This window comes from Microtus pennsylvanicus, chromosome 14 (assembly GCF_037038515.1).
Source record: "Microtus pennsylvanicus isolate mMicPen1 chromosome 14, mMicPen1.hap1, whole genome shotgun sequence".
NCBI lineage: Eukaryota > Metazoa > Chordata > Mammalia > Rodentia > Cricetidae > Microtus > Microtus pennsylvanicus.
This window is the reverse complement of record NC_134592.1, coordinates 5,172,365-5,197,416: the sequence shown is the minus strand read 5'-3', so window position 1 is coordinate 5,197,416 and position 25,052 is coordinate 5,172,365. Positions and strand designations below refer to the sequence as shown.

Here is a 25,052-nt window from a genome sequence, read left to right as displayed (position 1 = left end):
GCTATGTCATCCTGGAGTTGGGCTATGTCATCCTGGAGTTGGGCTATGTCATCCTGGAGTTGGGCTATGTCATCCTGGGGTTGGGCTATGTCATCCTGGGGTTGGGCTATGTCATCCTGGAGTTGGGCTATGTCATCCTGGGTTTGGGCTATGTCATCCTGGAGTTGGGCTATGTCATCCTGGAGTTGGGCTATATCATCCTGGAGTTGGGTTATGTCATCCTGGGGTTGGGCTATGTCATCCTGGAGTTGGGCTATGTCATCCTGGGGTTGGGCTATGTCATCCTGGAGTTGGGCTATGTCATCCTGGGGTTGCGCTATGTCATCCTGGAGTTGGGCTATATCATCCTGGAGTTGGGCTATGTCATCCTGGGGTTGGGCTATGTCATCCTGGGGTTGGGCTATGTCATCCTGGAGTTGGGCTATGTCATCCTGGGTTTGGGCTATGTCATCCTGGAGTTGGGCTATGTCATCCTGGGGTTGGGCTATGTCATCCTGGGGTTGGGCTATGTCATCCTGGAGTTGGGCTATGTCATCCTGGGGTTGGGCTATGTCATCCTGGAGTTGGGCTATGTCATCCTGGGGTTGGGCTATGTCATCCTGGAGTTGGGCTATGTCATCCTGGAGTTGGGCTATGTCATCCTGGAGTTGGGCTATGTCATCCTGGAGTTGGGCTATGTCATTCTGGAGTTGGGCTATGTCTTCACTTTTGCCTCTGTCTCAGCCCTGGCTTGTGGAAGACTGGATTAAATCCAGGGAGGGCTGTCATCCTTTGCTCCCATTCCCTTAATGTCTGTGAAGGTTTGCAAGGCCACATGTGGAGAGGACAGGCATATCCTGAATGCACCCCAGAACCCCCACAACCCACCATCTTCATGACTGCCACCTGTGGCTGGCTTCTGATCAGTACTGGGGGACTTCTTTGCTGCCAAACGGGGCTCGCACAGTTGTGACAGTGAGTGCTGTGCTGTAGAACAGGCTCAGTAGGAAGAGGGTGAGGAAGGTCACAGTGGTGGGCCATAGACTGGCGCCAGGCGTCTCTTCCTCCAGGATGTCCTGGGACGGGTCCAGCATCACACAGGGAAGTGGATCTTGACGTTCTGTAAGACATAGATGATCTTATAGACCCAAACCCATGGGGATGGGGATCCAGGCCTAAGGCTCCCCTTTCTATTCCTTGTGCTTTGGGGATGTGGTAGTGAAAGTTCCTTAGAACTGGGCAGAGGTTTGCTCAGGGAGGATGAGGAGGCAGGGTCTCAGGTAAGGGGCTGGAATCCTTGCAGTTCTTGAGATGTCCCCAAGACAACTCTCTCAGGTCCTCTCTCAGGCGACCTTAATTAGAGAACTGGCATGGCAAGAGGGTTATTGCTGTCTTTGTGACTCCAACAAGAGTTTGAGCCCAAGGCCACTTGGGTCTTAGCTCTAGCTAGATATTTAATGACCTCTCACTAAGCCCCAGTTCTTAGGCTGATGTTGGCCTGGGTATGGAGGTTGGACAAAACCAGACACCCTTAAAAAGATACCACCCAACACAGTTTCTGGGCATGAGGTTGGCATACCAGAGGCTGGACATGCAACCAGAGGACTCTGCTGAATTATCAAGAATTGTGACTTGAAGGCTGGGGGAGTTGTCAATAGACGGATAAGGGGATAAAGGTGTCCAGCTCAGACAACCCTGCTGTCCTCAGGGTCCCAGTGCACAGAGCTTCCATGTTAAGTGGAAGTGGGAACCATTTGTCATATGCTGATATAGACAATCTTATCTTTCTCACTCTACCATCCATCAGTCCATTCATCATTCCATCCATTCATCTGTATATCCACCCACCCACCCATCCACCTACTCACCCACCCGCCCACCCTCTCTCCTGAGTGCCTGCTCTCCCTTGTGGTCTCAGTCCTTCACCTATTGCCTCTTTCTTACTAGAATTCCCTGTTATGGGCCAGGCCTTGGACTCCATAGGTGGTTGACCATAGGTGGCTTCTGGGTCAGGTTTCCCAAGTATGTCTGCTGCTCTTGCTTTTCTCAGGGAACTGGACTTCCGAGGGGGAGAGTGTTCAGGGTGTGTATGGGTCTTTCCTCCCCTGTAGCTCTGAGAGCAGAGGGAAGTTGTTAGAAACTGGCTCCCTGCAGAGGTTCTGAAGGCCTGTGACACAGGTGCAGGGGCCCCACTGCCCTCTTGTGGGCATCCTGGTGCCAGGTATACCTGGTTGTAGAACTTTGTGTGCCGGGGGTGTCCATGTGGGAGAGGTCCCTATGGTGTGCTCCTGCTCCAGTACCCTGTTTGTGGTTTGTTATATTTGGGCTCAGGGTGGGAAGGGCAGGCAGGGTGCAGAGGCCACCTAGGAGGGTCCTATGGCCTTGTCTATGAGCTGTGTGTAGTTTCTCAGGGTTGGGCCTAGGAATTCTATTGGGAGATTGGGAGGGGACTCCCCTTGCTTTCCATAAGCTGGGTGTGGGGTGTGAACTTCCTCCTCCGGCAGGGTTCAGGTCTGTGTGTGTGTGTGCAAATGTAAGTGTGTGTGCACACGTATGCCCATGTGCATGCACACAGAGCAGAGTGCTGCTGAGGGCTGTCTGCACCGCATCATAGCTCTTTCCCATGAGTCACCCTGCATGGCTGTGCATGTCTGCATTCAGGGCTGTTGCACTGAGGGTGGGTGGCATCTTCCTTTTCAAGCACCCCTTGAATTATTCAGCCTCCCATCCCTTCACCATTCCTGCTGTGACCACCAGATGGTACCAGCCTTGATCTTGCTACTCTCTTGCCCCTTCTACCCCTTTTTTGCCAGAGTCAGAAGCTGCAGTTCAATACACAGCTTCACCACCCACCATTCGGAGTAGTTCTGTAGCAAACTACTGCCCTTGGGACTCTTCCCCGAGCTTTTCCTGTCTTGGTTCACTCTGTTCACCTTGGATTTCATCTCCAGCTTATCCTCCCCTCCCATTCACTGCACACTTACATGGCAGGTACACACACTCACAAGCACGCACATAAACATGAACATACACAGACAGACTCATGCATACTCATAGGTATACATAGGCACACACATGCTCACCGGGACACAGATATACTCACACTTATAGGTGTACACATGTTCACTCATACCCATACATGTACCTATTATGTACTCATAGGCACACATGAATTCACTTGTCACACGCAGGAACACACAAAGGCACCTGGACACACATCCATAAGTACTCACTGATACATGTACATGCATACACATATATTCTAGGTGTGAAGAGTCTTCGAAGCCCTGAGGCCTCAGAGGCTCAGGTGGCGGGTGGTCCTCCCTCCCTGGGCCCTGACCCCTCCCAGTGTTCTATCATCCGAGGATGATACGATGGACAGGCACTGGATGGAAGTGCAGGAATACTTTGGATGAGCACAGAGTTTATTTAAGGAATAGGGGCAGGCAGGGTGGCTCAGTAGCAGACGCCATCTGCCTCTGACGTGATCACAGTCACATTGACTTGGGTGGGTTTACCCGAGTGACGGTCGATGTTCTTCTGGGTGAAGCCCATGGGCAAAGCCTCGTGGCCAATCATGCAGGAGTAGTTGTCGCCCTGTTTCCATGCTTCAGCTGGCACACGCAGCACGCTTGTCACTGCATAGGTGGTGGCACCCTCGCCTGTTTCCTTCTTGGGTTCCCACACCAGGTAGTTTTCACGAGACAGCTCCTGGTTTCCATGCAGCCAACGCACCAGCACATCTTCAGGCCTGAATCCTCGCACCAGACATGTCAGGGACACCAGCTCATTCAGGGCCAGCTCCTCCGACGGCGGCGGCAGCAGGTGGACCTGGGGTGGCAAGGGGTCTGGAAGACAGAGAGAAGAGATGATGGCTCAGAGAAGGAGATCTATGATTCCCCCTGCCCTCCCATTCTGGGAAGTCCCTCAGATAGCCTCAGTTTCCCTCGTGAGATAAGGGTGGGAGCAGGTGAGCAAATGTGTTAGAGGGAGGAGGCAGCATGTAAGCCTGCGATGTCATAAGACGTCCCAGGGTGCATCTGGGCTTACTTGAGTCTTTGAAAACTGTGGCAGTTAGGGTGTCAGACTGGCTGGGGAGTTTAACTGTGCATGTGAACTTCTCCCCATTGTTCCAGCGCTCAGCACAGCCAGGCAGGACGCTGGACACACTGTAGCAGCCGCAGGCGTCCAGCACGGGTTCCTTCGTCACTGCGTCCTTCCCAGTGCTGGGCTGCCAGGTGAAAACGGGTTTCTCGTCCTTTTTCACGCCCCTCACTGTACATGTGAGGCTGGCCTCTGAACCCATGAGCAGGTCCTCAAGAGATGGCCGTTGAAGTGTCAGGCGGGGTTTGCTGCAATCTGGGGGACAGTCACCTACAATATCCGTAACAGAGAGATTTTAACAAATCAGCATATTCCTCCATTCTCCTTCCCTTTTCTCTTCTCTGGACATCTTGGACCTCAGCTCCTCCTGGCCTATCCATGCTCCCTCCATGGACTAGCCAGAAAGGCTGCTCTGGAGGCATCCAAGGTTCCCTGATGGGGCACATGGGTCCAGATACCAGGTTAGGGTAGCACTTATCCCACCCCAGATGACTTCCTCACCAATTGTGCAGGGCACTTTCACATCTTTGGCGGGGTCAGAGTCGTGTTTCACGGAGCATGTCACAGATTCGTCATCTAGGCACTGGGCAGATGGTAGGGTCAACCGGCTGCTCATGGTGTATCGGCCCTCGGAGACCAGGACAGGTGGGAAGTTTATGGTTGTCACATTGTCTCCACTCTTACTCCAGGTCACTTCCATACTTCCAGATGGGAAATAATCCTGAATCAGGCAGCCGACTATCACTGGGTCCTTGGACATAGATCGTGGGAGGCTCAGTGGGTAGATGGTGGGAGATCTCTTGGGCTCTGGAACATACAACATGAGTGAGATAGTAGTCTTTGTCTGCCTATCTTGAGAGTTTTTGGGGGAAGGACCATGCCTGTCTCTTCTTATTTATTTATTATTTATTTATATTTTTTTGAAATAGGGTTTAATCTGTAGCTTTGGAGCCTGTCCTGGAACTAGCTCTTGTAGACTAGGCTGGCCTCGAACTCACAGAGATCTGCCTGCCTCTGCCTCCTGAGTGCTGGGATTAAAGGCGTGCGCCACCACTGCCTGGCCACTTTTCTCTTCTAGCTCAGTATCACATGGCTGCTGTGTCATGTGCCTGCAGTTGGTACTGATCTGGCTGCAGAGAGTTTGAACATAAGGACCTGGCCAAATGCCTTGAGCAGGACTTTATACGTACTCTAAGTGTCTTTATAAACATGACTACGCTACTGGGCAACCTAGCGCTCCAGGTTTCTGAACCTCACTCCTGTTTGGGCAGTGGTCACAGCTGTGCTCTCAGTCCCAGGAGCTGAAGGATCATAACTGGTGGGCCGGGGCAGGGATGGACAACCTAAGATTGCAGCTCGGTCAGCACAGGACAGGAGTGGTCAGGGAAGACCTAACTTGAAAGTTCACTGGGGAGGAGAAGGCCATTTTGTTTGTGTTTTCATCCTACACTTGCCTTGTCAGGGCTTCTGACCTATAACGCACTACTCCATGAACCCCACCCATCCATCTAACAAACAGTAGACCCTTAAGACCAGATGCAGTGTAGGCACTATTTGCAGACACATTTGAATTTCCACCAGGCAATAGGGGAAGGAGAAGAGGACATGAGAGATGGACACTGAGTTGCATGGTCCCCATTCATACAAAACAAACAGAGGCAACAGGCTGGACTCATGAAACAAGGGTTGGTCTACATTTAGTCCAGTTTTCCAGTTACCTCAGTACAGAGCTTAACAACCCAGCAGAGTTCAGACTAGAACTGTGAACAAGTCCAGCAAGGCTAACTCATCCCAGTCCTGCTCATAGCCAAGCCCAGTGCAGCCCAGCCTAGCTCAGTTCAACCCAGCTTAACCCAGACCAACCAAACCCAACCCAGCCCAACTCAACACAGCTCAACTTAACCCAGCCCATCTCAGCTCAACCCAGCCCAGCTCAGCCGGCCTAATTTATATTAGCCTATCTTAACCAGCCAAGCACAGTTTAGCCTAATCCCACCTAACTTTGCCCATATTCTGGCCAGCGCAGACAAATCATCTAGACCAGCTCAACTCAGCAAGACCAACTGAACCCAGATAAACCCAGTTTAGCAAGCTCAGCCCAATAAGACCGAATCAGCGGAGCTCAGCTCAGCCTGTCCCATCCTATTCCAACCCATCCTAGCTCAGCTCAGTTTAGCCCAACCCAGCAAGATCATTCAATCTATTCTAGCTTAACTCAGTACAGCCCAGTTCAGCCTAGCTCAGCCCAGTTCAGTAAGTCCATCCTGGCCTAGTTCAGTTCATCTCAACTCAGCCCATCTTAGGCCAGCTCAGGCAGCCCAGTCTAACCTAGCTCTGTGCAACCCTGTCTAAGTCAGCCCAGCCTAGGTAAGCTCAACCTTGTTTATCCCAGCCCAGTCTAGACTAGTTTAGCTATACCCAGCCTAGCCTAGCTCAGCTCATCCTGGCCCAGACCAGCTCAGCTAGCCATTCCAGCCTAGCTTGGTCAGCTTAGCCCAACCAACTTTAGCCTATCTCAGCTCAATCTATTTCAGCCTAGTTAAGTTTATTCCAGCTCAGCTCACCCCAACCCAGCTCATTCTAGCTCAGCCTACCCTAGTCTAGCTCAGCTAGCCTATTCCAGCCTAGCTCATCCAGTCTAGCCTGGATCATCCCAGCTTAGTTTATTCTAGCCCAGCCCAGCCCAGCTCGTTCTAGCTCATTCATCTCAGCCCAGCTAGACCCGTTCAGCCCAGTCTAGCTTCATCCAGCTCTGCTCAGCTTGTTTCGGGCTAGTTTATCCCAGCTCAGCTCACCCCAGTATAGTTCAGCTCACCCCAGTATAGTTCAGCTCACCCCAGTATAGTTCAGCTCACCCCAGTATAGCTCAGCTCACCCCAGCTCAGCTCAGCCTCACCCCAGTATAGCTCAGCTCACCCCAGTATAGCTCAGCTTACCCCAGTATATCTCAGCTCACCCCAGTATAGCTCAGCTCACCCTAGTATAGCTCAGCTCACCCTAGTATAGCTCAGCTCACCCCAGCTCAGCTCACCCCAGCTCAGCTCACCCTAGTACAGTTTAGCTCACCCCAGCTCAGCTCACCCCAGTATAGCTCAGCTCACCCCAGCTCAGCTCAGCTCACCCCAGTATAGCTCAGCTCACCCCAGCTCACCCTAGTGCAGCTCAGCTCACCCCAGTATAGCTCAGCTCACCCCAGTATAGCTCAGCTCACCCTAGTACAGCTCAGCTCACCCTAGTATAGCTCAGCTCACCCCAGCTCACCCTAGTACAGTTTAGCTCACCCCAGCTCAGCTCAGCTCACCCCAGTATAGCTCAGCTCACCACAGCTCAGGTCACCTCATCCCAGCTCAGCCCATTCCATCCTATCCCAGCCTATCCCAGCTCTGTTTAGCTCACCCAGCCTATTCCAGCCTAGCTCACCCCACCTAATCCCACCCATCCAATCTCATCCCACCCTACCCTATCCCATCCAGTTTAGCTCAGCCTAGCTCAGCAGACCATTCCAGCCTAGTTTAGCTAGTCCAGTTCAGTTTATCCCAGCCCAGTAACTCAGTCAGCCCAACTCAGCCTATCCCAGCCCATTCCAGCCCATTCCAGCCCATTCCAGCCCACTCCAGCTCAGCCCATTCCAGCCTAGCTCAGCCCAGCCCAGTCCAGGCTGTTCCAGTCAAGTTGGGCCAGTCCAGTCTAGATTATATTAGCTCAGCACAACCCAACCCAGCCCAGCCAGCCCAGGCCAGCCAGTCCTGCCTAGCCCAGCTCAGTCTGTTTCGCAGATGAGTCTAGCTTGTTCCAGGCCAGCTCAGCCTTGGATAGTCTAGCTCAGGCCAGATCAGACCAGTTTAGTTTAGTTTAGCTTAGTCCATTCCATCCCACCCTATCCTACCCACCCTAGCCCACCCCATTCCTCTCTATACCATTGTGTCTCATCCCATCCTATCCTACCCCATCCTATCCAATCCCATCCCATCCAATCTCATCACACCCACCTCACCCACCCCACCTATCCCATCCCACCCCACCCACCCATCCCACCCCATCCAATCTCATCACACCCACCTCACCCACCCCACCTATCCCATCCCACCCCATCCACCCCATCCCACCCCATCCAATCTCATCACACCCACCTCACCCACCCCACCTATCCCATCCCACCCCATCTCATCACATCTCATCTAATCCCATCCTGCCCCATCCCACCCCACCCACCCATCCTCCTCCATCCCACCCCATCCTGCTTAGCATTGCTCAGCTCTTCTTAACTTATCCCAGCATAGCCCAGCTCAGCCTATTTTAGCTAATCCCACCCAATCCAGTTTAGCTCAGTTCATTTCAGCAAGCCCATTTCAGACTAGGTCTGTTCCAATCAACTCAGCTCAGCCTAGGCTAGTTCAACCAGTCCACTCTAACCTTGCTCAACTCAACTCAGCCTAGCCCAGGCCTGTCAGATAAGCTCAACCAGTTCAGACCACTCCAAGCCCAGCTCAGTCCATTCTAGACTAGCTTAGACAGTCCAACTAAGCCTACTGTATCCCATCTCAGTCCAGAATAGCCCACCTAGCCCAGTCTAACAGAGCTCACCCCATCCTAGTATAATCCAGCCCAGCTCATGCCAGCCAAACTCAGCCTGGGGTAGCCCAGCTCAGCCCAGCTCAGTCTAGTTTGCCTACTAACCCAGGCTAGCTTAGCTCATCCCAATTCAGACTGGTCTATTCCATTTTAAGTTAGCCCAGCTCTGCCCAGCTTAGCCCAGTCTAGCTCAGTCCAGTCCAGTTCAAACCAGTTAGCTCAGCTCATCCCATTCCAGAGTAGCCTAGTCTAGCTCAGTCCAGTCCAGTTGAGACCAGTTTAGCTCAGCTCATCCCATTCCAGAGTAGCCTAGTCTAGCTCAGTCCTGTCCAGTTCAGACCAGTCTGTCTCAGCTCATCTCATTCCAGAGTAGCCTAGTCTAGCTCGGTCCTGTCCAGTTCAGACCAGTCTGTCTCAGCTCATCTCATTCTAGATTAGCCCAGTCACCAAGTCAGCCCATTTTGCCCCATCTTAGTCCACTACAGCCCATCTCATCTTAGCCTGGCTCAGGCCATCTCAGTCAGCTCATACCAGTCCAGTTCAAACTAGCCCAGTTCAGTTCAGCCCGTTCTAGACTAGCTGAGTCAGCCCAATTTGTCGTACCTTGTTCCTCCTCATCCCAGGTCAGCCTAATTCAGCTCAGCTAAACCTGGATCAGCCCGGCCACAGATGCTCGAGTCACCCCAATCCCTTGCTATTGTCTTCTAATCCTTGCCCCAGTCTAGCCTGTAAGTCTCTTGCTGCTGCTTTCCAGGAAGTTGGGTTTCATCGAGTTTTCTGTTTTCTGCATCTCAGCCCATGACAGATCCTTGTACCTGTGGTCATGTCCTGTATTCCCCTGTCTCTTGCTCTTTGAATCTCCTTCTCCTTCTTGCTAATGCTTCTCTACTCTATGTTTTCAGGCCTGGCCTGGTTGAGACTCCCCAGTGTGCCAGTGAGCAGAGGAGTCCAGACCCTACCGGGACCCACCTGCTCAAGGTTGTTGAGTGTCCTCCACAGTGGAACAGCCAGGCCTCCCTTAACCAGGTGGTCCCACACTGAATGTCCATCCTCATGGCTATAGGCCATCTGCCCTAAGGGAGGGAGCCTGGGACTAGGAAAGGCCTTGGCTGGAAGCTGTGTCCTCAGCATCCCCTGTTCTCTCTGTGTCGTTGCCAGACGGGCCAGGCTAGGAGCTGAGGGGGCTGCATGACTGTGTGTCTGGCCCCTAGATGGGGTCCCTCTCCCACTTCCTGTTCCACCTCCACATTGTGGCCGCTTGCCTCCACGTCATGTCTGGCCTGTGGTCTGGCTGTGGTGGAGACAGGTGTGTCTGACCACATGGGCCTTGGTGGGGCCAGGACTGCACACGCCTGGCCATAGGGGTAGGTTGGGGTCTGAGATGCATGACAGGGAATGAAATAAACATCTAGTTGCTCAGAGACCCTGAGACAGAGATAGAGAGGGAGAGAGGACAATTAAAGAGAAAGGGGAGACCCAAGAGCGTGTTGTCAGGGAGCCAGAGGAACTAGGCTACCCCAGAGAGGTCCCTAAGCCAAGGAGGCTTCTGAGAAGATCTTTGAGGTCACAGGGTTGACATCAGGGTGGGGCATGTGTCTGCAATGGCTCATCATGAGCTGCAGCTGCCCGCATGGCTGGTTCCTTGAGAACGTAGATGCTCAGGCTGAGGGCCAACACGGAGGTCAGCAGGTCAGAGTTTAGTGCTACCTCCATTCACAACCCTTGCAGCCCTGAATCAACTTTCCCAGGATGGGCCTTTGCCCTACAGGGCCTCTCAGAGATTGTCAGGGTAGGGTTCCACCCGTCACTCAGTCCTCTACACACCCTTCTGTCTCCTCCCACAATTTCTCCCTCTTAGGCTGCCTCTGTCATTGTGCCTTATTTATGTTATGACAGGACTCTGGAGCCCCACACCAGACACCAGACAGTCTTTGCTCAGGAATGGCCCCATCTGGAGGGGGAAAGTTATATGTCAGCATGTGTGATGGGGTCATGTTAACGGTGCTAGGTGCTGAGTTGGGGAAGTTAACTTTTTCTGGGGTCTTGAATAGATACTTCACAGAGGAGAGGCTGTTGGATCAGACTTGGAAACCATGGAGCAAATTGAAGTCCCCTTAGCTGGGAGGCCAGTCAAGGGAGTTTAGGAGATGGAGAGGGGAGGAAGTATGCTCCTGGGTGCCCTCTGGGAGGATACACAGCCTGTATCAAAGAGACTCTGGAGGTTCTGTCATTAGTCTAGGGATGAGCTGGAACCATCAACATGGGGGACATTGTGGCTGCCTGTCTTAGTCATTTGTGTGACTGTTACAGAATACCACAGGCCAAGCAGCTTAGTCAGTAAGTGTTCATCTCTCGGTTCAAAGTTGGAGGGGAGAAGCAGGGGGCTGTTGTGGTCAGTCTGGTCAAAGCTGCTTCCTAGTCCGCAGAGGGTCACTGAGGGTCATATGTCCTGCCATGAGGCTGCTCTCATGACCCAGTCACCTCCTTTTGGTCTTAGGGTTTGCCAGTCTTAGTCACATGACATTCTCCTAAGACATCATCCCAACATGGTGTAGCTGGCTACAGTGTGTCATCAAGACGAAGGAGCATGTAAATGGGGACAGGGGATTCAGACACAGCGTCCATCCATGGCTAATGAGGTGCAGCCACAGCTGAGGTCCCATAGAGATGCTTTCTGTGTGGGGTCACAGTGGCTGCATGTGGACCGTGGTGACAGCTCTTAGGCCATCCCTTATGAGCCTTCCACAGCCTGGGCAGTGTTGGACACAGTGCTTCTGACCACAGCCTGGGCAGTGTTGGACACAGTGCTTCTGACCACAGCCTGGGTAGTATTGGACACAGTGCTTCTGATCACAGCCTGGGCAGTGTTGGACACAGTGCTTCTGACCACAGCCTGGGCAGTGTTGGACACAGTGCTTCTGACCACAGCCTGGGCAGTGTTGGACACAGTGCTTCTGATCACAGCCTGGGCAGTGTTGGACACAGTGCTTCTGACCACAGCCTGGGCAGTGTTGGACACAGTGCTTCTGACCACAGCCTGGGCAGTGTTGGACACAGTGCTTCTGACCACAGCCTGGGCAGTGTTGGACACAGTGCTTCTGACCACAGCTTGGGCAGTGTTGGACACAGTGCTTCTGATCACAGCCTGGGCAGTGTTGGACACAGTGCTTCTGACCACAGCCTGGGCAGTGTTGGACACAGTGCTTCTGACCACAGCCTGGGCAGTGTTGGACACAGTGCTTCTGACCACAGCTTGGGCAGTGTTGGACACAGCGCTTCTGACTTGGTTGCCATCTTTCACTCTTCACATTTTGACTTTGGAGGACACAGGCCTGCTTCTCCCCGTCTTTATGACTCTTGCCACTGGGTGAAAGTCCACGAGTCTAGTCCTTGATGACCTCATCTTGAGATAGTCACCTCTGTCACTGTGTGAAGAACCATTCACTAAAGGCCACACTTATGGATTCCTATATGGGATCACGTCTTCTGGGGACTTCCCAACCCCTGAATGGTGGACTGATAAGGGAATAGAGAGGAGAAGATAGACTTTTGGTCCATGGTATGCCGAAGCCAGGTTTACTAGCCTGGTTGTCTGGACTGAGTCCAGCTCTCTGTGGATTCTCCTTCTTTCCAGGTGGGATTTGCTCCTATGTGACAATTCCTGCCACGTTGTGCCCCATAAACTGAGCCTTTGCTCCCTGTGTTTGTGGGGTCTCATGGCTTGGAGAGATGGTCATTAAAAGACACTCTGCCTTCAGGAATGAGCGGCTGGGGAAGAGGGGCACCTAGGCCTCAGCTTAGAAGTGGGTAGGGCTTAGGAGTCTCTGGCAGGAGAAGCGTGTGGGCTAGGCCTTGTCTTCCCAAGACAGTGTGTGCCTGAGCATGAGACCGAGCAGATCTGTGTTTTAGAGTGGTGTGTGTGTGGTGTGTGTGCATGTTCACGTGCACAAGCATGTGCCTGGTACCTGACTCTGTGCATCTGAGAGGGTCTGTGCAATCTCTGCCACTGTGTCTGACATTCACGTGAATGTGAGTGATGGCGCGTCCCTCAGCACAAATGCACAATGTTATTGTGAGCTGGCCAGGGATGGGGCTTGAGATGCACCCCGAGCAGTGCCTCTCTTCCAGTCAGACCAGTCACCCTCCCGTCCTGGGTCTTCTGCACCCAGTAGAGGTGGCCCTCTGTGCCTTTGCCATCCTTGCCTTCCCTGAGTACTCCAAAGCCCATAGAAGCCCGACCACAGCATAGGAGAGGGCTCAGACACCTGGAGGCTGTGGTCTGGTCATGGCAGTCTTATCCACAGCTCAGTTTCCCCAAGTCCCATGGTGCTGATCTTGGGCTCTCTTTCAGTGTGGATCTCTGTAGTGGGATTTCTTTTGTATTTTTATAAATGAAGCTTTTCTGAGGATCAGAAAAGTAAAACAGCCACAAAGGCCAGCCTTACAGCATTACAGTCAGCAATGACACACACACTTTAAACCCAGTACCACAATGACATACACCTTTAATCCCAGTAGCCACACTAGCTTGCCATAGAAACCAGGCAGTAGTGGTGCATGCCCTTAATCCCAGAACTAGAGAGGATGATAAAACGGGAGGATACAGCTCTCAGTCCCAGTCTCACTATGAGATTCCTGGAGGCAGCATCGCCATTTTGGACTGAGGTCGAGGTAAGAGCCAGTGGCTGACTGCTTTGCTTTTCTGACCTTCAGGTTGAACCCAAGTATCTATTTGTCTCTGGGCTTTTTTATTAATAAAGCTCTAGATCTTTTGTGAGACCCCCACCACTTATGATGACAAGGGTGTTCTGCCAACTGACCCTCAAAATGGTCGTAATAGTTTTTCTCATGCTTTCACCCAGGGCCCAGCAGGGCCACGCCCACCCTAGCATCCTTACTAGACATGTTCTCATCCTTGAAGCATTTTCTGCAAGTCATTGACTACTGACTTTTCCTTTCCACGAAGACTTCTTCCTTTTTATTGGTTCCTGATCCATCACTGCATATGAGAGAATCCAGTTTTTTGTAATGTGAGTTCATGTCCCAAGGATGGAAAATTAAGTTTGAATGACTCTTGTGTACGTGTGTGTCCTTGCTCAGGCCCTCCAGGGTGAGGATCTGGCCTGTCGGCCTGTACTTAGTGGGTGGACAGGTTATGGTCCTGGAGAGTGACCTGCACCCAGGTCCCCAGGGGTCCACCTCTGCTTCCACCATTAGCGCCCCAGGCTTTGCCCTTAATTTCAGCAGAAGAAGTGGGAAGCAAGTCTGTGCTGGAGGCCAGCGGGATGGTGGACTGGGTGGAGACTGGGCCAGAAACCTTGGATCCCACAGAGGGGGCTGGTTGATCCCCACGCTTCTCACCCTCTAGTCCTTGTCCGTGTCTTTGGTACCCATCACCCCAATGGTGGCTTCAGACACCTTCTCAAAGTGCTCTCAAGGAGTTATGGGAAAGAACTTTACTAAAAAATCCAGAGACAAAGCAGGACTGCTGGCTCTGCCGCTGCCCTGTGGGACGCTCCTTTTCTTACAGTAAAACTCTGCCTAGCCCACAGGTCTGAAGAGCTCTTTTTAGTTTTGCTGCCTCATCCTGAATGCCCATCTGTCTCTTTAGTCTCCAGGGACAGAGGACTGTAGGGAAAGGCTGGGTTGTTTGGTGGCAGTGGGGCAGGATGACTTCTGGGGATTGAGGGCCCGGACTTGTTATGGGTTAATTCTGAATGCCCCAGCTTTGACTCTGGGCTCTAGGTAGGGGCCTAGTAGGGACTCTTGGTTCTGGGACCTTGTGTTTTTGTGGTTATTCAGTCAAAATGGATCTGAGGTGAGCCAAGGCGATCAGCATCCATCCTAAAACTCAGGTCAAATTGATGAGGGAACAGATGTTCTTCCAAAGTTTGTCTCAAAGTATCTCTGTGTGGGACAGCCCAAAAGGCCTTGATCTGGAACTTTCTGAATGCTGTTATATCAGTTGCTGGTCCCCATATCTGGTCCTTTTGGGGGTTTCTGCCCCTTCCTATCACCCAGTGTATAGCAGGAGCTCAGAGACACATGGCCGTGGACTCACATGGGAGCTGGTGTTGTGCCTAGGCCCTGGTCTGGAGGATGTTGGCATAGTCGTGGGGGGTCTGGGGTGTCCCCTGCATCGGTGTGGAGGAGACCCACTTCACCTGGGGAAAAGGTGCATATGAGGATGGCTCTGTAGCTTGGCCTAGCCCTCCCAGGCCCCACCCACTGAGGTGCAGGACCCCACCTTGAGGAGGGTGACAGTGGCCCCATAGCTCACGCTGAGCAGGAACAGGGTGATGAAGATGTAGGTGCTGGTCCACAGCTCTTCCAGCTCCTTGCTCTCAGCCTCTTCTGCACAGAGGTCCTGGAGGTCTAGCTCTGAGGGGACCAGCCAGTCAATTTCCCCAGATTCCAGGTGACAGTGGAGAGGGGGAGAGCCCACACTGGTAGTCCTGGTGAAGCCAGAATGGCTGCTCTGGGACTGCTCAGAGTCTCTGGCCACCTCTATATGCCAGCTGCCTTCTTTTCTCCCCTGACCCTGACTACTCATCCCCTCTTCCTACACCAGTTCCTGCAGTGCCTGATACCCACCACCATCAGCTTAGCTTCTCTTCTGGCCACAGGATGCCTCTGTCCATCCTGCGAACCTGTCCTCCAGAGAGTGCCCAGGGCCATCCCGGAAGGGCTCTGAACCCAGGCCTGTGGGACTCTCTACTCTTGCCCGAGTCTCCCTGTTGTCTCATTTGCTATTCTGACCAACTACCATACAGCCAATCTTCCTGTCTCTGGTCTCCCACAGCTCAGGCCTCCACCTTCCTTTGTCTCTCATGGTCAGGCATTGGTCTAGAAGCAGCCCTGAGGTGCTGACTGACTCTGCGATTGGTGGGCCTCAGAGGTATCTTAGACACAATGTCTGGACACTCATCTCTGGATGTGGTGAGTGTGTATGGGCTCCATTGTGGGCATGACTGTGTGTATGATGGGAACCTCTGCTCTCAGGTGTGTGAGCCATATGTGCTGGTGGTTGGGCCTGGGATGGGTGTGGATGTCTTCTGGTTCTGGCCTCCTTTTTCTTCTGGGCTTGGGATGGATATATAGCTTGCTTTGGGCTATTGATAAACCAGGGAGCAATGAATTAAATTAAAAACTACCTGTGGTGAGTGTGTGTACCTGTCTTAGGGTTATAGCAGACAGAGAAGAGTGGTCTGGGAGGCTGAGGCACAGGAGGAGGGCATGTGGAAGACACTGGGCTCTCTAGCAGGAGCCCTACTTCTATCTTGGACTTAACGGCTCAAGCGTATAAAAGGATTGAGAGTGGCCTGAGTCAGCAGGTAGCAGTGGGAAGCCCAGTGCAGCCATGTGGGCACGGGTGAGGTGTTTTGCTGCGTCAGGTGCCTGCAAGTGTGTGATGTAGGCGATGCTGTGGAGTCAGACGTGAGTGTGTGTGGCTGCACGTCTGTGGAAACGTGAGAGTGCACCTGACTGCGTGAGGCTGGCAGCCTATTCCAGTCCTTGGGAAGAGTCCAAGTTGGAGCGAGGTTGGGCAGTAAGACGAGGGCACCAGGTCCTGATCCAAGCCTGCTATGACTATATGGCAGGGCAGGCGGTCAGGGCTGTGGGCTCAGCCTCAACGGCTGAGTGCAGAGGGCCATGTGGAGTCCTGCCTTCTAAGATGCTGGCTTTGGCTGTTTCTCTGCCTGAAGGGGTTCTAGTATTCAGTTCTAGTATCCAGAAATACCTGGGGAGCAGAAACTTGCAAGACTGAGGGGTGGGTGCAGAGGCCTCCTCTCTGTCTGTCTGGATCCCTTTCATGGGCGTGATGCACATGAAGGGCAGGAAGGACCAGGGAAGCCTAAGCTGAACCCCTGTGACATCCTACTTGTCAAACGCCCGGCGCAGGCAGATGTGCTTTACTCTTAGCCCTCTCTAACGTGCCCCTTCCTCTATGCCAAGACACTTCGCCCACAACTTGCCCTCCCCAAGAACAGGCACCCAGGGCTCTAAGCAGACACTGAGTGTTTATTGGGGGTGGCTTCCTGGCTGTTACAACAGTGGGCAGAGGTCTGCGGTCCACATTCCCCACCACAGCCACACGGAGCCCTGGGAAGGATGGAGGGAAGCATCATTTACCAGGGATCTTGGATATTGTTTCCTCCAGAGTCCTAGGTTTTTTCAGTGCCTCATGGATCACTTTGCAGGTAAATTTTTTATTCTGTTCCCAGTGTGTCTTGGAGACCTCTAGGCGGCTGAAGATGAAGAAGCCTTGACGAGGGCCATTGGACTTCAGGGGTGCTGTGGTTCTGTACTGGGCAGCTGAGATCAGCACCCCATCATTCAGCCACTGTACTGAGATGTCCTCAGGGAAAAAGTTCTGGATCAGACAGGTGAGTGTGAGTTTGTCCTTGTTCTCCTTCTCTGGTGGTGGGAACACGTACACCTCTGGGGCCGAGCGCTGGCCTGTGGACAGACACATTAGTTAGCCAGGTTCTAGCCTCTCTGGCCATGAGGGAGCACTAGCCCACTCTCCATCTCCTGTGCTTACCCGGGGCCTTGGAGATGGACCGCACAATGGGCTTGGGCAGGTGAGGGTGGCTCACTTTGCACTTATAGCCTTTGCCTTCAATCCAGTCGTTGGCGTCCACTGGGATGGTGGAGGTGATGCTAATTGTTGCGTTTTTGTGCCTGATGGAACTCTGGACTGCTGAGCCCACAGACGTCCCATGCTCTTGGATCCATGTCACAGTGGCATTCTCCTTGCTTTCCAGGTCCACCACCAGGCAGGTAAGCTTGGGAGTCTTAAGTACATACAGGTCCAGGGGGCTGGGTGGGATCAGGTAGGTGTTCACGCCACGTGGCGCATACTCTGTGGGGTAGGAAGGGCTGTGTAAGACCTTACCTTTTCCTTAGAACTCTGAGGTCTGGGCATCAGGTATGTGAGGGCCTACCTGAGCACTTCTGGGCAGAGGCATTATAGTTCTCATCTTGGGAGGTGACCTGGCAGGTGAAGGTGCTCTCAGACATCCATTGATCCTGGGTGATGTTGAGTTCACTGTAGCTAGAGGCTAGCTTGCCCTCCTTCTTGATTAGGACTTCACGTGGAAATGCATTAAGCATCTTCTGTCCATCTTTTAGCCAGGTGACGGTGGCATCACCTGGGATGTGGCCATAGATGAAGCAGTAAAGCTGGACGGTGGAGTGGAAGGCAGTGGGGTCACAGGATGAATGGAGCAGCTTCAGGATGGGCTTGGTGATATTGGCAGGTGGCACTAGGGAAGAGGCAGTGGGTTGTGAGTATCTCCCCAGCCTTGTGCTCCCGCAGGCCTCAACCCAGGCCCCCGAGTGTCCTCCTGTCGCAGGTTCCTGCTGTGACTGTAGCCAGCCCAGCCCTGCTTACCTCTGATCACCTTACTCTCGTTGAATCTGGATGGGGTATGTATCACCTGACAAGTGAAGTTCTTGACTGACTTGCTCCAGGTGGTCACTAGGCTGGTGGTGACCCTGAGTTCAGAGCCCGCGGCAGGGAAGTTCACGGTGCTTATGTTCGGGGAGTTTGGAGACCAGGTCACAGTCACCGGGCCAGGGAAGTAGTCCTTTACCAGGCAGCCCCGCGTCACGAAGGCAGAATCTGACTTACAGGGCTTCAAGACATAGACAAAAGGGTTCTGGACAGAGACTGTGAGACAGACAGGATCTAGGTTAGACTGGCCTCAGACCACTGCATTCTGGCAGGCTGGGGGACTGATTAGGGTGTTTGTGACAGGAGCAGGGCTCTGGGGACCCTGTTCCAGTCTGGGAGACAGATAATCAGAATCCTCATGGGTCCTATCTTTGTTCTCTGAGCCCAAGCTCAGACTCAGGGAGCCCCTGATACTTTACACCCTGCCAGGGTTTTCTCACACATTGCCCCTCGCTGGCTTAGCACAGGAGGGCTGGACTTGAGCTTTGCAGTAAGTGGCAATTGTCCTCTTTCTTGATTGGGGAATTATATAAAAATTTAGCCATCATCATTTAGTGACATCATCTAGGATATGGCCATAGATGAAGCAGTAGATCTGGGTGGCAGACTGGGATGGGAAGGCATTAGGGTTGCAGGATGGAGTAGCTTCAAGGTGTGCTTGGTGATATCGACAGAGGGACCAGGCTGTCCCTTAGGTTGAAGTCCAAGGAACAGGTACCCCATAGAGCTTGGGGATCCAGAAATCTAATGAATTGCCAGATTATCCCTTCTGTCCCCACTCCTGGGGACTGGAGAGTCAAAGCCTTCCCAGGACCACAAGTTCCTCAGTGAGTCACATTAATTCTGTTTTGGGGCATATGGAAGACAGAGCTGTGAGATTCTTGCTCCCTAGGCTGTTGGTCTCAGCCTCTCAGAGACACAAGTGCTTTGCCGTGATTCCCGTTTACCATATCCTAACCTGTGTAGCCTTCTGCCTCCCAGATGACCCCTGTGGACCCGACAGCACATAGAGAGAGAGCAAAACCACACCAGACGCCACCTCGATGGCTGCCTGATTGCTCTAATGTGCATACGTGTCTATGATATTCTCCTGAACCAGGGGCCCAGCTCAGCTGTGCCAGGCCCCCAGAAAGCAAAGGATACCATTAAGCCTGCTTGACTCTACCTACCCAGTCTAGCTGACCACAACAGGGCAACTTTCTTGGAGGACAGTCAAAACACCCTTAAGGGATTTCGAGCACTCTATCGTAAACCCAGTTCAGTTTAGCATGAGAAAGTTCAACCAGACCAACAGACCCATAGCAGTTTGGTCCGGTCCAGAACAATTTAGCTTAGCTCGGCTCATGTCACCCTAGCTTGGCCAATTCCAGCTCAGTCCAGTTTAGTGCATCCCAGGCTAGTTTATCCCAGCCTATCCCAGCTCAGATCAACACCCCGCCCCCCCAACCTGGCAGAGCTCAGTACAGCCTAGACCAGCACCGTTTAACTCCACCCAGTTCAACTCAGTCCAGCTCAGTCTAGCTCAGTCTAGTTCAGCTCAGTACTGTCCAGTTCAGCCTAGCTCAGCACAGCTCAGTCAGGCCCAACAGATTCAGCCCAGTCCAGCCTAGCTCAGCTCATTCAAGTTCAGTTCAACATAGCTCAGCTCAGCCTAGCATAGCTCAGCCGTCTTTGGAAGTCTAAGCCAAGCTCACCTCTGCTAAGTTCAGCCTATATCAGTTAAGCCCAGTTTAGCCCAGCTCATCCTGGCCCAGCCCTACTCAGCCCCACTCAGCCCACACAAACTAACTTAGCTCAGCCCAAGCCAGTCCAAACCAACCTACCTCAGGGTCATTCAATCCAACTCAGTCCAGCACATTCAACCTAGGTCAACCCAGCCCATTTTAGGCTAGTCTACCCAATCTGTCTCAGCCCAGATCAGCCCAACTCAGCCTAGCTCAGCCCAACCTTGCCTAGACTTTTTCAGCTAAGCTCAGTTTAGGCCAGATCAGTACAGTCCAGCCTTGCTTAGGCCACCCTAGCCCAGCCCAGCCTACCTTAGACAAGACTAGAATAGCTCAGCTCAGCTCAGCCCATCCAACCCAGCCCAGTCCAGCCCAACTAAGTTCAGTCTAGTGTAACCCAGCTCAGCCAGGCACAGTCCAGCTCAACCAGGTCCAGCTAAGTTAAGTCTAGATCAATCCAGTCCAGTCCAGCCCAGCCCAGCCCAGCCCAGCCCAGCCCAGCCCAGCCCAGCCCAGCCCAGCCCAGCTTAGCCTAGGTCAGCCTAGCTCAGACCAGACTACCTCAGTGCAGCTCAACCCAGTCTACCCAAGATAGCTCAGCCTAGGCCAACTGAACTCAGCCCAGCCCAGCCCAGTTCAGTGCTGCTTAGTGCAGGGCAGCCCTACTTAGCTTACTTAGCCCAGCTCAGGCCATTTTAGCCATTCCAGTCCAGCCTTGCCTACCTCAACTTAGCTCAGTATAGCTCAGCTCAGCTCAGTCCAGCTCAGTCCAGCTCAGCTCAGCTCATTCCAGCTCAGCCCAGCTCAGCTCAGCCCAGTCCAGCTCAGCCCAGTCCAGCTCAGACTAGCTTAACCTAGTTCAACCTAGCTCAACCCAGCTCAACCTAGTTCATCCTAGCTCAGCCCTATTCAACCCAAGTTAGTCCAGCTCAGTCTAGCTCATTCCAGCTCAGCCCAGATCAACCTAGCTCAGCCCAACTCAACCCAACTCAGTCCAGCTCATTCCAGCTCAGTCCAGCTCAGCCCAGATCAACCTAGCTCAGCCTAGCTCAGTTCAAGCTCAGCCCAGCTCAGTCCAGCTCAGTGCAGCTCAGTCTAGCTCAGTCTAGCTCAGCCCAACTCAGTCCAGCTCAGTCCAGCTCAGTCCAGCTCAGCCCAGATCAGCCTAGCTCATCTCAAGCTCAGCTCAGCCCAGATCAACCTAGCTCAGGCCAGTCTAATCTAACCAAACCTAACCAAGTCCCTCCTACTTTAAGGCATCCCAGCCAAGTCTGGCCTAGTTGAGCTTAGTTTTAGCCCTGCTCAGCCCAGCTAAAATCAACCTAGACCATTTCAGCTCAGTTTAGCTCAGCCAAGCTAAGGCCAATTCACTCAAGCCCAGTCCAACCTAGTACAGCCCAGCCCAGCTCTGGTTAGCTTAGCATAGTCCTGCTGAGACCAGCCCAGCTCAGCTCAGCCTACCCTAGCTCAGCTCAGGCTAGTGCAACCCAGCTCAGACCAGCTCATACCAGCCCAGGGCAGCCCCATTTAGCCCAGCTCAGCCCAGTTGACTTAGTTTGAATCAGATCAGTCAGCCGACCCTAGTTTAAGTTTGCTCAGCCTAATCCAGGCCCCTCCAGCCAGTACTGGCACAGTCCAGCTCAGCATAGTCCACTCAACCCAGCTCAGACCAGTTTAGCCAAACCCAGCCTAGCCAAATCCCTCCTAATTTAACCCAGCCCAACCCAGTCTGGTCTAGCTCAGCTCAGTTTAGCCCAGATCAGTCTGCTCAGCCTAGCTGAGTCCAGTTTTATATAGGCAGACCTAGACCATCTCAGCTCAGCTCAGCCCAGTTCAGCCCAGTCCAGAATAGCCCAGCACATCCCAGTCTGATTCAGCCTGGGTCAGCTCAGCATAGGCTACCCCAGGTCAGTCCAGCTCAGCCTAGCCCAGTCCAGTCTTACCTAGCCAGACCAGCCCATCTCAGATGAGTATACCCCATGTAGTTCAGGCTAGCCCAGCTCATCCTAGCCTAGTCCAGTCCAGACCAACCCATAACAGCAGAATATAACCCAGTTAGCTCAGTAAAGCCAAGCTCAGCCCAGCCCTGACTAGCTTAGCCCAGCCCAGCCCAGCCCAGCCCAGCCCAGCCCAGCCCAGCCCAGCCCAGCCCAGTCTAGTTCAGCCTTGTTTAGCTCAGCCCTGCTTAGACCAGTTGAGCCAAGCCTAGCACAGCCCAAATCAGCTTAGCCCAGCCCAACCCAGCTAAGCCCACAGCCCAGTCATCTATCCCAACCCAGCCTAACCAAACCCAGTTCAACCTAGCCCATCCCAACCCAATTCAGTTTAGCTTAGCCTCGTTCAACTAGTTCAGCCCAGCTCTGCTTAGCCAGTTCAGTCCAGTCTAGCCTAGTCTCATTCAGATCATCTAAGCCTACTCTAGTTTAAGCTTGCTAGGTATACTCCAGTCCAGGCCAGCCTAAACTAGTTAAATCCAGTGCATCCCAGTCTAGTTCACTTTACATGGCTCATCCCAGCCCAACCCAGCCCAGCCCAGCTCAGAAAAGCTTAGCCCCACTCAACCCAGCCCAGTTCTTCCCAGCCCAGCCCAGCCCAGCCCAGCCCAGAAAAGCTTAGCCCCACTCAACCCAGCCCAGTTCTTCCCAGCCCAGTTCTGCCCAGCCCAGCCCAGCCCAGCCCAGCCCAGCTCAGCTCAGCCCAGGTCAGAAAAGCTTAGCCCCACTCAACCCAGCCCAGCCCAGCCCAGCCCAGCCAGCCCAGCCCAGCCCCAGCCCAGCCCAGCCCAGCCCAGCCCAGCCCAGCCCAGCCCAGCCCAGAAAAGTTTAGCTCCACTCAACCCAGCCCAGTTCTTCCCAGCCCAGCCTAGCTCAGCCCAGCCTAGCCCAGTCTAGTTCAGCCTTGTTTAGCTCAGCCCTGCTTAGACCAGTTGAGCCAAGCCCAGCACAGCCCAAATCAGTTTAGCCCAGCCCCAACCAGCTAAGCTCACAGCCCAGTCATCTATCCCAACCCAGCCTAACCAAACCCAGTTCAACCTAGCCCATCCCAACCCAATTCAGTTTAGCTTAGCCTCGTTCAACCAGTTCAGCCCAGCTCTGCTTAGCCAGTTCAGTCCAGTCTAGCCTAGTCTCATTCAGATCATCTAAGCCTACTCTAGTTTAAGCTTGCTAGGTATACTCCAGTCCAGGCCAGCCTAAACTAGTTAAATCCAGTGCATTCCAGTCCAGTTCACTTTGCACAGCTCATTCCAGCCCAATCCAGCCCAGCCCAGCTCAGAAAAGTTTAGCTCCATTCAACCCAGCCCAGTTCTTCCCAGCCCAGCCCATCCCAGCCCATCCCAGCCCAGCCCAACCCAGCCCAGCCCAGCTCAGAAAAGTTTAGCCCCACTCAACCCAGCCCAGTTCTTCCCAGCCCAGCCCAGCCCAGCCCAGCCCAGCTGTGGACTCTGTCCTCTTTGTAGTTAGCTCATTGCAGGACAATTCCTTGCCATCGTTTGCTGCCTCTGGGTGACATTCTTGTCCTGGTGGCTTGCAGGCAGATTCATGTCCAGTCTATTTTGGGGTTTTTGAGCTTCTCTTGACAGCTTTAGTTTCTCTTGGTTCACCCCTGTCTGGTTGAGAGTCATGGTCCCTTGTCTTTGTGGATAGCTGTAGCCGTTTCTAATATTTGTGTTTCTGACACAGGGAAGTTATAGCTAAAGAACATTCAATGACCAAGAGACTCAGTCTATGTTGGAAGGCAGCCCAGGTGTCCCCTTCCCCATCCGTGACCCTGTAACCTGTTTATCTCTGCTACTTAGGCTCCCCGGGGCTGTAATACCTGAGGTCCTCTGGAAGGTGGCTGTGGCTGGCCAGGCTGTCCTCATGTACAGGCTCTCAGACGACTCCTTGGTAACCATTATTATATTCATGCCCATACGCTGGTACTAGGGGAGGCTCTGCCTCAGTGCCCTCAGCTAAAAGTGGGGTGGGAACCCCCGACCTCAGCAGCCCTGGAAGTTCCCCTTTTTACTCTGTTCTTGGGAAGTTGACTAAGGGAGAGTGGGGTCTCAGGTGAGGCCTCTTTCTAGGAGACACACCTGCATGCTCCTCTCTGTTGTCTGGTCCCAGGGCTCCACTGCGCAGCTCTTATCTGGGTGCCTTGTGCTTACAGTCACCATGCCTGTGTCCTTGGAGCGCCACTGTCCTGAGGAGGGACTGGGCTCTAGCCATTGCCCTTTCTGTTCCTTTGGCAGCACTCCAAGGGGAGGGTGGTAGCCACTTTACGAGTGGTGAATGAGGCACAGAAAGGAACAGCCTGACACACGGGGCCTCAGACAGTGACACCCTGGTTCGCGCCTCAGCTCTGGAGCTGACACACTAATGAGAGTGGCCTTCCCTGGCGCTCCCTCACAAGTGGCTGTCCTTAGCTGGGTCCTCTACCTGCCTCTCTGGCAAAGGATCAGGAAGGCTAGAGGACGTCTGGGCTGAGACTGAGTTTCGTGGAGCTGTGCAGAAGCAGTGTCTCTTCCAGGCCTATGTCTGCATTGTGGGGCGGGAAGAGAGGAAAGACCACGTGGAAAGCTGGGCTTCGGCTTGGCAGCTTCCCTAGGGTACTAGCAATGTCTGTTTGGCTGTAGTTGGTGCTTTACTGATCTGTGCAGAGCAAGCTCATCTTCTGGGTACAGACCTTCCCTCTACACTTTGGTATCTCTGCATTCCTATGGTTCCTAGGACTTCCATGAAAACAATGGCCAAACTATAGGAGCCACCAACTCAGCTTATGAGTGTTGAGGTTTGAGAGAGAAACAGAGATTTGGGGGAGGAGATCAGAGTTCTGTCCCTTTGACCTTAGATGCCCAAGGTCAATGGCCCCAGTGCAAGGTACCACGGGACTTAGGATTTGACAAGCCTGGCTTCTACAGGGTGTTCAGTCATGTTTGGAAGATATCAGAGAGCTACTCACAATGGCAGGGCCAGACAGGCTAGGAGCTGACCCAGTATGGTCAGATGCAGTTAGGATCTTTGGGGGACTGGGGTGAGATCCGAGGGAACTGGGGCTTTGCCTGACCTTGTCTTTTTTAGATATAGTGTCTGTCTGAGGTTATGGGTCTGGCCCTCAGCCTTCTAACAGACATGGGTGAGAGTCTGAGGGGTAAATTCAGAGCTTCCTGGAAGGAATCACGGTTCTGAGGGAAAATACAGGCGTAAGGAGCCTCTGTTCCAGCTGGATCAGGT

The 25,052-nt window shown here is 53.2% G+C and overlaps 1 protein-coding gene and 2 gene segments (V, D, J or C); 1 reads left to right on the top strand and 2 right to left on the bottom strand.

Annotated features, from left to right (window-relative positions):
• Tedc1 (tubulin epsilon and delta complex 1) overlaps nt 1-25,052 on the top strand; it is a 520,546-nt gene that overhangs the window by 89,991 nt on the left and 405,503 nt on the right. The gene's annotated exons all lie outside the window — the stretch shown is intronic.
• Nucleotides 3,384-25,052, bottom strand: part of LOC142835326 (Ig alpha chain C region-like) — a 178,569-nt gene continuing 156,900 nt past the window's right edge. The window contains 3 exon segments of the C gene segment in view: nt 3,384-3,827; nt 4,030-4,353; nt 4,585-4,890. Coding sequence covers nt 3,436-3,827; nt 4,030-4,353; nt 4,585-4,843 — 975 coding nt within the window.
• Nucleotides 14,736-23,759, bottom strand: LOC142834841 (immunoglobulin heavy constant epsilon-like). The segment is given in 7 exon segments: nt 14,736-14,819; nt 14,903-15,036; nt 16,789-17,115; nt 17,201-17,521; nt 17,604-17,924; nt 18,053-18,331; nt 23,656-23,759. Coding segments are annotated over 7 exon segments (1,563 nt in total).